Source organism: Gymnoscopelus braueri (assembly GCF_963280865.1).
Source record: "Gymnoscopelus braueri genome assembly, chromosome: 3".
Taxonomy (NCBI): Eukaryota; Metazoa; Chordata; class Actinopteri; order Myctophiformes; family Myctophidae; genus Gymnoscopelus; species Gymnoscopelus braueri.
Window position 1 is genome coordinate 2,085,107 of NC_137612.1, and position 13,170 is coordinate 2,098,276.

The following is a 13,170-nucleotide window of genomic DNA, read 5'->3' on the forward strand; positions in this document are numbered from 1 at the left end:
CCAAGATCAAATATAATATTCACACTATTTACATTTGTATGAATACAATGTTCTCAAAGCTATTATTGGTCTCAATCTATTGGTGAGTTATCAGACTGAAACTGTGGAAGTGTTGATGCGAATGTGACAACATGAATGTGACAACATGAATGTGACAACATGAATGTGACAACATGAATGTGACAACATGAATGAATGCTGAATCTGATCTGAACTGCAGTGAAAGAGAAAACCTCTCTGGACACAAAACTAGACGAATACTGACCCAATATTCACTGAGTCATGAACAGTGGTGGAAGAAGTACTCAGATATTTTACTTAATTAAAGGGATATTTCACTTTCAAAAAAACGTTTTGTCATTTTATCGTCTACTCAGGCTTTTGTGAGTTTTTAAGTTGCTTGATTTAGTATTTAGATATTTGATATTCATTTTATCAGACACGCCCCCCCTTCCTATACAAACCCATTATAACTCCAAACTCTATTTTTAACCTGTTAGATTCATCAAAAACACCCGTCCTTGGTTCTAGTGACTCACCCTTCCCTCCTAATACGCGAGGGGGCCGTGTTTTTTCGATAACTTTTTTCATTTATTTAAATTAATTTTTTTAATGTATTAAATTTTTTTCATTTTCCAAAAAAAAGATTAAAAATAAATGAAAAAAGTTATCGAAAAAACACGGCCCACTCGCGTATTAGGAGGGCAGGGTGAGTCACCAGAACCAAGGACGGGTGTTTTTGACGAATCAAACATGTTAAAAATGGTTATATATAAGTTTGAAGTTATAATGGGTTTGTATAGGAAGGGGGCGTGTCTGATAAAAATGAGTATCAAATATCTAAATACTGAATCAAGCAACTTAAAAACGGTCTGGGGGGCTCACAAAAGCCTGAAGTTTTTTTGAAAGTGAAATATCCCTTTAAGTAAAAGTAGCAATACCACAATATAAAAATACTCTGTTACAAGTAAAAGGCCTGTGTTCAAAATGTTACTTGAGTAAAAGTACAAAAGTATTGGCATGAAAATATACTTAAAGTACCAAATGTAAAAGTACTAAAATGTTTGAAAATAGCAGATCTACAGGCTCACAACGTGTCGCGATGGGACACGTTGTGAGCTTGCAGATCGGCTATTTTCAAATAGCCTATGTATAAAATAGGGCTGAAATGGTTAATGTATGTTTTATAATATAATAATGTATATCTGCAAAGTAACTAGTAGCTAAAGTTATCAAATAATTGTAGTGGAGGAAAAGTACAATATTTTCCTCAGAGATGTAGTGGAGTAAAAGTAAAAGTATTGAAAATTGAAATACTCCAGTAAAGTAAAAGCGCCTCAAAATTGTACTTAAGTACAGTATTGAGTAAATGTACTTAGTTACTTTACACCACTGGTCATGAGCCAAACCCAGAAGGATTCCCGTAGCCGGTGCAGCTGTGCCAGAGATCTGGTGGTGAAGAGGGACCCAAGAATTGACCGCTGTCATTTTTTAACCCTCGCTCTGCACAATTATGCAAATGGCTTTCATTGGACTGCCTCGTCCAATTCAGCTCCAAGAAGACAGGATATTGATCAGGCCAGAGAAAGACAGTGCGGATGAAATTGGGGAAAGGGGGGGAGGGGCGCTGGCAGTTGAGATGACAAAGTGTTTAAGAGATGCAGAGGGAGGAAAAGCAGGGAATAGTGAGGAAGAGAAAAATGTTCCCTGACCTAAGCAAAGCCCTGGCAGGAAGTGGAATATCACTGTGCTTTTGGAACGTCTGTGCTTAACTCATTGAGTGCCATTAACGCGTTTCACGTGTTTTTGAAAAAAATATAAAAAATAATAATAATAATTCCAGAATCCAAGATATCATTATCTGAAGATTTGCAGCTCCATCCACTCCTTGTTTAACTTATAACTGAAAAAGGCTGTATCTCGCTTCCTAAGCACTTTTTTTTTACATCGAAAAAAAAAAATCAAAATCGTACTGGCCAGAAATAGACCACTCAATGAGGGCACTCAATGGGCACTCAATGAGTTCACAAGACTAAAGGTCCTTACACACCGGGGTGATTTTTTCGTGCGAATAATACGCTTTTTTTAAAAACCTTATAAAGTCAATGCAAGCGTACATGGCGCGAAAAAGCGGAAAAGCGAAGCGAAAAAGCGTCTTTTAATTATTCGGAACGAGTCCGAATTTTGAGTATATTCGCACATTCGCCGGTGTGTAACCGCCTTAAGAGTCTAAAAGCCCCCCGCTATAGTGTGGTTTGAATCGAACAGTTGGGCTAAAATGTAATAAAGGGGAAATGTAAGTGTGTGTGTGTGTGTGTGTATGTGTGTGTGTGTGTGTGTGGGTGTGGGTGTGGGTGTGGGTGTGTGTGTGTGACGTGTGTGACGTGTGTGCAGGCATGCGCATTATAAAAAAAAAAAAGACACACACAAAAAATAATTCCACCAAGTCATTTACAAGACATCTTGTTTGGGACTAAAGTGGTGGACGATACGGACTGATTGACAGCTATCCTTGACATTTTTTTTGCCTGTCTGTCTGTCACACCAATTAAATTTAGCCTCACAGCGTCCCAAAATAAATCACTTCAATGATGCCCGAGACCCAGTACAGTCAGTAATATACAGTCAAATCCGGAGTGTTCATTTAACCCTGAGGTAGGTTTTTAATGCTCTCAGATTAAAATGATTATTACTATTAGAGGGCAGATACAAAGCCAGCATGGTGATGTAGTGGACCTTTCTAGTGACAGCATATGTGTGTGTATAGTAGCTACAGTAGGCTATGTGTGATCAAATGGATGTGTGTGTGTGTGTGTGTGTGTGTGTGTGTGTGTGTGTGTGTGTGTGTGTGTGTGTGTGCGTGTGCGTGTGTGTGTGTATGAACATTTGAGCGGCTTTAAGTGGTTTTAGTGTACAGGATTAAAATGGCTGTGGCTTACATAAGGGAGCGTGCGGCTGTGGTGGAAGTAAGATGAACTGGCACACTGACCAGAAAAGGCCCTCTGGCAGTACAAGCACTGCCCCCTGCTGGGGGGAAGAGCATATGGTTCAAACACATGCCATATCCGAATTGTTGTAAACAGACGTGTTTTGGTGTTTCCGGGTAGAAAGTCTATGGATATTTACACAATATACAGAAGTGTCCAGAACATTAGCTATGTGTAGTTTGTCAACCTGTGGATATTTAGAACAATGTAATACAAACATGTGTGTTTGTTACATTATTTCTCTGTTGTAATAATGCTTCTTGGCAATAGCTTTTATGCTGTTGTAAAACCTGTTCATTTCCCTTGTAAATTGTGCCCCGTTTGTAGGGAACTTGCATTTATGGGATGAGCGGCGCAGCTGAGAATGTGGGTTGCAACTAAGTACATTTACTTAAGTACTGTTTAAGTAAAATTTTAGGTATTTGTACTTTACTTGAGTATTTCCAATACTTTTACTTCTATTCAAATACATCTCAGAGGCAAATGTTGTACTTTTACTCCTACAATTGTTTGAAAACTTGAGTTACTAGTTACTTTTCAGATATAAATTATGATATTATGAAACATACATTAACCCCTTCAGCCTTATTCTATACATCTCTACAAGCTCACAACGCGTCACATCGCGACGCGTTGTGAGCTTGAAGATCGTCTATTTTCAAACATTTTAGTACTTTTACTTTTGGTACTTTAAGTATATTTTGATGCTAATACTTTTGTACTTTTACTCAAGTAACATTTTGAGCACAGGCCTTTTACTTGTAACAGAGTAGTTTTATATTGTGGTATTGCTGCTTTTACTTAAGTAAAATATCTGAGTACTTCTTCCACCGCTGTCATTGACTGCAGTACAGTATGTACTGAGCAAAGAAATGACACACTGATGGGTGTTCTGTTATATCATTCCTTTTCCCCTGCTTTTATTTGTGTTGTAGAGACAGTAAAGGCAGGAGAGAGAGAGAGAGGTGGGAGGACATGTATAGCAAAGAGCAAAGGCTTCAGATTGGAACCCGGGCCGAGAGCCTATAACAGTTAGCCTGGCATTGGCCAGACTGATAACGTGGATTCACTCTCACGTTCCTCCCGTCAGTATCAGTCTGGACTTCGGCCAATAGGGAGAGAGTACGAGAAATCAGAAAACGATTTTGATGCTTTTCACTGTGTCGTACGGACAGCAGTTGAAGCGCAGTCACTGATTGGCCCGATAGTTTAACTTACGTTTGAAAATGTTATTTTTATTTTCATTATTCTATTAACATTACATATAATTACATTAAATTGCATGACAACGCCCAGCCAGCTTATTTCAAAACTCACATTCAGCTCTTTCCAGAATGGTTCTGTTGATCTGAAGTAACTTATAGAGGCATAGCCGTGGCGGCCATTTTGTGGTTCCACAGATAGAAATCCAATTCATTTCCCCCATAGAGATTTCCAAAAATATTTATATAAAATTATTTTAAGCCTTTGATTCTGTGTCAAAACATATTTGAATATTTAATTGTATTATGTACCATATAACCAAAAAATCTAAATGTTTTTGACACAGAATCAAATGTTTTATGGCCATGATTCACCAAGAGGCTGGATGGCTTGGTTCCAGGCTTAGAATAATGAATATAAATATTTTCTGACATTTCTATGGGGAAATTTGAAAGGGGTTTCTATGTGTGGAACCGCCCCTGCTATTCCGTATTTGTCTGAAGGTACATGTGTGACAGTGATGTACAGCATGTCGTACAGTATGATTATATACACAGTATAATGTATGTACAGGTTGACATACAGTATGATTATATACAGGGCGTTCTGAATAGTGACGAGCGTTCGTCACTATTCAGAGTTTACATGAACCTGGGGCACCACCCTCACACTAAGTTCAAACTTAGCCAAGTTATAGCTTAAACACATTCAATCTGGGAAAGTATCTCTGTCATTTTAGATTTCTTTGGCTATTCAAAAATAGCAGATATACAAGCTCATAGCGCGGCACCGAGTGCCGCGCTATGAGCTTGTAGATCTGCTATTTTTTGAAAAATCGTGAAAATGAGTGCAAATCTTTGAATATATATTCAAAAAAAATATATATATATATATATATATATATATATTTAAAGATTTGCACAAATTTTCACATAAAAACAAAACTAAAATAGCAGATCTACAAGCTCATAGCGCGGCACTCGGTGCCGCGCTATGAGCTTGTAGATCTGCTATTTTTGAATAGCCAAAGAAATCTAAAAATGACACAGATACTTTCCCGGCTAAATGGGTGAAATGGCTTTTTTTAAAGCCGTTTAAGCTGTAACTAGGCTAAGTTTGAACTTAGTGTGAGGTGGTGAAACTGGCCCCCAGGCAGGTGACCGGCGCTGTTTCTGACCCCTAGTTGACGTAACTCTCCAATAGAAGGCTCTGGGACTGAGGACCTGAAGGATGGTGGACAGACACTAAAGTACAGCTGGGGGACAGAGAGAGAGAGAGAGAGAGTGTCTGGCTGCCTCTCACTCATTTATGTGTTGAACCATCCATTGTGTGTTGCATCATCGTTCATGCTCTCTGACGCTGTGTTTTACCATTCTTGTTTTTGTTTTGTGTTTCACGCCCAATGCTCTGCAGCTGCTGGATGCCAGGAGAACCAAGGTTTGTCCCTATGTTTGCAACCCATGTCGTGTATGGCTGCACAACATAGAGTCACCCTGTTGTGTGACGCGTGTTTATAACGGAGACCTGGCAATCCCTTTTGAACCACACACACACACACACACACACACACACACACACACACACACACACACACACACACACACACACACACACACACACACACACACACACACACTTCAATTCAATTCAAAGGGCTTTATTGGCATGAGAAAACATACGTTTACATTGCCAAAGCACACACACACACACACACACACACACACACACACACACACACACACACACACACACACACGTGTGCACACACACACACACGTGTGCACACACACACACACATGTGTGTGTAACCACTTTAACCATTATCTTATACTTTGGCTATTCAAAAATAGCAGATGTACAAGCTTGTATATCTGCTATTTTTATTTTAATCGTGAAAATTCAGTCAATCTTATATATTTTTTTTTAAAGGGAACATTTTTAACTCAAATCTTTGCTTCTGGGGGGTCCCTGGAACAACATATTTTCAGACGGGGGTCCACGGACACATTTTTGGGTAGATTTGTAGAATCCCAAGAAGCAAAGATTTGAGTTACAAACGTTCGCTTTAAAAATATATATATACATATTAGGCCTGACCTCGACTAAGTCGACTAGTCGACTGGTCAGTCGCGGGGGGTCCGAGTCGACTGCGTGTCTCTTAGTCGAATCTAGTAAAAAAAATAATAAAAAAAAATCTTTTATGGCCAAAAATGTTTTAAATCGTTTTTTTGCCAAGTCTACACCTGCAACCACACGTAACTTCCACTTTATTCTTCTTATTCCTCGTCTTTGTATTGGTATTGTTTGTGTTGGAGCGCCTCAGTGCGGCTGCAGAGTTCATGTGCAACCTCTTCCAGAGAGAGATAGAGACACTAGAAACTCTGCTGGAGACAAAACAAACTGTGTAGACTTGGCCCTTTGAAATAAAATGTATTTTGGCCCCAAAAAAAAAATATATATATTATATATTTTTTAATCATTAGTCGACTGCCAGTTGACTATTGGTAATTAGTCGCCAATTAGATTCGACTAAACAAATCCTTAGTCGGGGACAGGCCTAATACATATTCAAAGATTTGCACGATTTTTCCCCAAAAAATTTAGATCTACAAGCTATGAGCTTGTAGATCTGCTATTTTTGAATAGCCAAAGAAATCTTATAAAATGACACAGATGCTTCCCGGCCTTCATGGATTAAAATATATATATTTCACTCCAACCATGTCTATAGTGCACTATCTACCTCTGCCTATAATGTTTCACATTCTACAACCCTGTGTACGTACACCCAGGAAACTGGATTCAATGTCAGTATTAGAATCTGAAACTGCCTGTGTCCACTTTGTTTTCCCTGCTGTGTGAACCCTGCTGTCTGTGGCCCATTTCCTATGGGTTAATTAAGGGTTAATTAAGCTGCATTACGTTTTCTTTCCATCTCCATCGAGACTTTCCAGTCAAGAATCAAGTCTTAAACTTTCAAAAAAACTTTTGGTCATTTTATCTCTGTATCCTGTACGGTACAGACTCTTGTTACTGAACACTCATAGCAATGATTACTAGCTATTTAACACTTACTGTACTTTAACAAAAAAATATATCACTTTACTGCACCTTTTAAAGTGTGTGAAGATAAAAAAAAATGCTCATTTGAAAAGGGGGGGGGACTGATACCAGTAAAAAACACATACTTGGACACGCGCCTACAGACATGCCTACAGTGTAATGTGTACACCTATTTCACAGCTCTTCCCGTTGGATTATCTCACATTTTCTCCTCCAATGACCGCTGTTCATGCACACAATTGCAGCTTAACAGTCTTAAAGGTTTAATGACATTCACTTTTACACCACATTCAAAGTCTTTGTCCTGGTCCTTCAAAAGTGTACAAAAAGTTTTAAGTGAAAATTCCATTCCAGTGATCAATGGCAGGTGTTTTTCTCTCACATTTCTAAAGCCTTTTGAACTGCAATGAAAAAAGAAATCTTTGCCTGCGGGTGTCGCTGGTGAGGGATTTTGCCTGTCAATCATCGCCTCTGCTCCGCCCCCCCCAAAGGAAAGGATAGGGGAGGGGAGGGGCGAGGAGGAGAGTGGGCGGGATTAATTGACTGTGACCTCACTGTCGAAGGGCCAAGCTCAGATTACTTTTCAGCCTAATTATTCAGAAAACCCCAGACCACAGAAAATCCACTGAATGTTCTAAGTTCATTTTTTTTGGGTGTAATTGAAGTCATAAAACCCCAAATAAAACATTGAAAATAAAAAAAGTTAAAATGAATGTCATGATACCTTTAAGCCTTATTTATACATTATGTCATATAACCGTGTGAAAATAAAACATTTGGGCAAGCGACGCGGTCTCACGACCGAGTCTAAACGAGCCATTAGCCTCAGTATGCTCGATAAGTTCTTCTTATCTTTTACCCCGTCTGAAGTTTGAAACATGAGATCTTTATCCAGCCTTGGCTCAGGCGGGTGGATATTCATCCAGGACCTCATCATCATCATCATCATCATCATCTTCATCATCTACTGGGAGATGAAGGGATGGTGTGGTCCTGGAGGTCTGCTTTGATTAGCAAGTCAAAGAACCCTTATAAAATCCACTCACGTGTCTGACAGCGGCACGGTTTTTCACAGCACACTGCTGTGTTAGTCTCTCGGACAGCTATGATTTATTTGAAAGCTTTAATGTATCTCCGGCCTGTCTAAACAAAATTGAAAAAGACATTTCAAATGATTACATCTCTGAGTAATATTACTACGGTACGTATGGAGCAAAAATACTTACTATACTATTAATCTGTCCTCTCAAATCTTCCCCTGGAAGGACTGTCATCTTTGGGTCAGATTAATTCATTACATTTTCATGGCATTCATTCAAAGGTAAGTCCTGTGTCCCTAAACCTATGTTTGAAGTACTTTAGCATATTATTTGGAGCCCATTCATGTGTACATTTTTCACAGAACCTTGGGGACAGTCTTTAATCATTCTGAATCTGTGGGTGTGTGTGCATTACTGTCGTTCAGAGGTGTGTTACTTAAAAACACCTTGCATTGAGTATAATGTCTTCTTCAAAGTATTGCAATTCCTTTTTGAGAATTACTGGTGTGTGCTCTTTTTTGTGTGCTTGTTTGTGCGTACGTGCGTGGGTGTGCGTGCGCGTTCCTGCCGGCGTACGGAAAAAAAGGAAAGAGGAAATGTAATTTGTATTTATTATTTATTATATATGTTTCCAATGTGCAATGCCAAAAACACACTTAACCCATTAAAACCGGGAAAGCAGATTTTTGCGTTGGCTATGCCAAAATAGCAGATCTACGAGCTCACAGCGCGTGTAGATCTGCTATTTTGGAAAAAAAAAAAAAATATCTTGTGAAAGTGTGAGAACTACTGATTTAGAAGGCCTTCAGGTCTTAATGGGTTAAATCGTTAATCGCAATTATTTGTATGACAATTAATCATCAAGTAAAATGTCACGATCGTGACTGACAACCAGTGGTGGAAAGTAACTAAGTACATTTACTCAAGTACTTAAGTACAATTTGTAGGCATTTTTACTTTACTGGAGTATTTCCAATTTTCAGTAGGCCTACTTTTACTTCTACTCCACTACATCTCAGAGGAAAATATCGTACTTTTACTCCACTACAATTATTTGAAAACTTTAGTTACTAGTTACTTTGTAGATTTAGATTATTATTACAAAACATACGTTACCCACTTCAACCCTACATACATTTCGGCCATTTGAAAATAGCCGATCTCCAAGCTCACAATGCCTCGCGAAGCGATGCATTGTGAGCTTGTAGATCGGCTATTTTCAAAAGACTGTATACATTTGAAAACTTGTGAAATGGGACCTTCTGCATAATGAGTACTTTCTACTTCTGGTCCATTACGTACATTTTGATACCAATACTTTTGAATCCTGGACTTTTACTCGTAACAGAGTATTTCTACACTGCACTATTGATACTTTTTAAAAGTGAAAAAACGTGAGTACTTTTTCCACCACTGCTGACAACCCCTCCGTCTATACTGTACGTCGTGACCATTTCCCCACACAGCATCTCCAGCTGACCATCCAGGCCCTGCAGGACGAGCTGCGTACGCAGCGGGACTTGAACCACCTTCTGCAGCAGGACGGCGGCGGTCGCTCCGCCATCGACCACTTCACCTCCATCGAGCTGACCGAGGAAAACTTCCGCCGGCTGCAGGCCGAGCACGACCGGCAGGCCAAGGTTAGTCAGCTAGTTACAGTGGTGGAAAGTAACTAAGTACATGTACTCAAGTACTGTACTTAAGTACAATTTGTTGAGGTACTTTCACTTTACCAGAGTATTTCCAATTGTCTATACTTTTACTTCTACTCCACTACATCTCAGAGGCAAATATTGTACTTTTACTCCACTACAATTATTTGAAAACTTTAGTTACTAGTTACTTTGCAGATATAAATTACTACATTATAAAACATGCATGAACCACTTTAGCCTTATTTTATACATAGGCTATTTGAAAATAGATCTACAAGCTCTGCAAGCCGATCTACAAGCTCACAGCGCGTCGCGATGCGACGCGCTGTGAGCTTGTAGATCTGCTATTTTCAAACACTTTAGTACTTTTACTTTTGGTACTTTAAGTACATTTTGATGCCAATACTTTTGTACTTTTACTCAAGTACATTTTGAATTCTGGACTTTCGCTTGTAACGGGGTACTTCTGCATTGCAGTATTGATACTTTTACTTAGGTAAAACATTTAAGTACTTTTTCCATGGTGATTGCTTCATACATATTCTAATGCATTCCAAGGAGCTCTTCCTGCTGAGGAAGACCCTGGAGGAGATGGAGCTGCGGATCGAGACCCAGAAGCAGACGCTGGGCGCCCGGGACGAGTCCATCAAGAAGCTGCTGGAGATGCTGCAGAGCAAAGGGCTGCCACCGGGGGGCATGGGGGGGGGCCGCGGCAACGAGGAGGAGGAGCAGGAGAGGGCCCGGCGCATCGCCGAGGCCGAGAACCAGCTGGGACACCTGGAGGTCATCCTGGACCAGAAGGAGAAGGAGAACATTCACCTCCGAGAGGTAAAGGATGAGTGGAGAAAGAGGAAGAGTTGTACGAACGCTTGTTTTCTATTGCTGTATTGTTTATTGGATCTTGTTTAGTCGATACACTTATTTGTTTTAGCTCATGCTCATTTGATTTAGCTATTTTTGTCTCATCTGTTTAAGGAAATAGGTAGCTGATATATTGCACTTTTACCTTAGCGCTAGGTATACTCTTGGTTGCTTGTTTTTGCAGAAAATGCACTAAAGACTTCTGGTGATTAGTAGTTTTCGTTCCCTACCTATGTTGAATGCACTTATTGTAAGTCGCTTTGGATAAAAGCGTCTGCTAAATGACTGTAATGTAATGTAATGTAATGTAATGAAGAGGAGGTGCTGTTGTAGAGCAAGTGCTTCTCAAACTCTTTCCATGTCAAGGACCACCTAAATGATATGTATTTGGCCGCGGACCCCCATCTCAAAATATTTTTGTTCCAGGGACCCCCCAGAAGCAAAGATTTGAGTTACAAATGTTTGCTTTGAAAATATATATATATTCAAAGGTTTGCACACATTTTCACGATTTAACAAAAATAGCAGATCTACAAGCTCATAGCGCGGCACTCAGTGCCGCGCTATGAGCTTGTAGATCTGCTATTTTTGAATAGCCAAAGTATAAAAAATGTAAGTGGATAAAATGATTGTGATGCTATATTAACACATTTTGCTGGGGACCCCCTGGAACCACTCCAAGGACCCCCGGGGGTCCCCGGACCCCACTTTGAGAACCAATGCTGTAGGGCAGTGGTTCTCAACCCTTTCAGGTCGTGACCCCCCCCAAAAGAATGGTATTTGAACTGGGGACCCCCCACCCTGACAAGCACATGGAATTGAGGGATTACATTTAGTTTGACTCAGTTCCACAGATAAATATTGTGAAAATACCCTTTTTTTTTGCCTCTTTCTCATATTATTTGACAATTGGGCCAAACGTTTGACCAGTTTTTACGATACGATACGATACGATACGATACGATACGATACGATACGATACGATACGATACGATACGATAATACTTTATTGTCAGTTTGCACTGAAATTTGTCTTGCGACCCAACAGCCATGTATGCAACATATAACAGTAGGCCTACACACATTTGACATGACACAAGAAAACAACAAAATACATACATAAAGACATGCAAAGACAAGAGCAGTGTCCACCACTCAGCCTACCCCTGGCCTATAACTCCTGATTAAGCCTCAGTGTGGTCTGATGGACAAAGGACCTCTTCAGTTTGACCTTATTGTATGTAGGAACACTGTATCTCCTTCCTGAAGGCAGCAACCTATATTCTCCATACAAAGCATGGCTAGTGTTTGAAGTGATATTCCTTGCCAACCTTATCGTACTGTTATTATACGTAGATGTATAGAACCTTATCATACTGTTATTATACGTAGATGTATAGAGCCTTATCATACTGTTATTATACGTAGATGTATAGAGCCTTATCATACTGTTATTATACGTAGATGTATAGAGCCTTATCATACTGTTATTATACGTAGATGTATAGAACCTTATCATACTGTTATTATACGTAGATGTATAGAGCCTTATCATACTGTTATTATACGTAGATGTATAGAGCCTTATCATACTGTTATTATACGTAGATGTATAGAGCCTTATCATACTGTTATTATACGTAGATGTATAGAGCCTTATCATACTGTTATTATACGTAGATGTATAGAGCCTTATCATACTGTTATTATACGTAGATGTATAGAACCTTATCATACTGTTATTATACGTAGAGTGTATAGAGCCTTATCATACTGTTATATACATAGATGTATAGAACCTTATCATACTGTTATTATACGTAGATGTATAGAGCCTTATCATACTGTTATTATACGTAGATGTATAGAACCTTATCATACTGTTATTATACGTAGAATGTATAGAGCCTTATCATACTGTTATTATACGTAGATGTATAGAGCCTCTGAAGTGGTTGTCCAACAATCTTTGAACAAATGTTCACTTGCTGCAGCAGTTGTGACTTAAAGGCAATTATAAAAATGTCAACTTCCTGTTGATTTTGCCATTTTTAATAAGTAGAAAACCTGGACTGGATCCGCGGATCCGGATCCAGATCTTCAAATAGTAAAATCAACAGGAAGTTGACATTTTTATTAAAAAACAACAGTACTGGGTTTGGTGATGCTCTATATTGTCTGAATCAGCTCTGTTTGGGTTCATTTATGTGCTAAAAGAGTGACTTTGAGAGCTGTTTTACCGTACAATGTAAGTCAATGAGGAGCATATTTTGAATTAGCAATTTCTAATCAATGGAGCAATTATTTTGATTTCTTGTCCACCTTTGGAGTTACATCATGGCAAGGTAACAACACAACCCA

The 13,170-nt window shown here is 39.1% G+C and overlaps 1 protein-coding gene across 1 annotated transcript in view; it reads left to right on the forward strand.

The window, feature by feature from the left end:
- The window catches only part of LOC308082814 (ERC protein 2-like), a gene marked incomplete at its 5' end in the record, with an annotated part of 64,600 nt that overhangs the window by 11,933 nt on the left and 39,497 nt on the right, over positions 1 to 13,170 (forward strand). Inside the window, 4 exon segments of the mRNA XM_080424835.1 lie at positions 5,604 to 5,627; positions 9,760 to 9,933; positions 10,507 to 10,806; positions 10,809 to 10,832. Coding sequence (XP_080280961.1) covers positions 5,604 to 5,627; positions 9,760 to 9,933; positions 10,507 to 10,806; positions 10,809 to 10,832 — 522 coding nt within the window.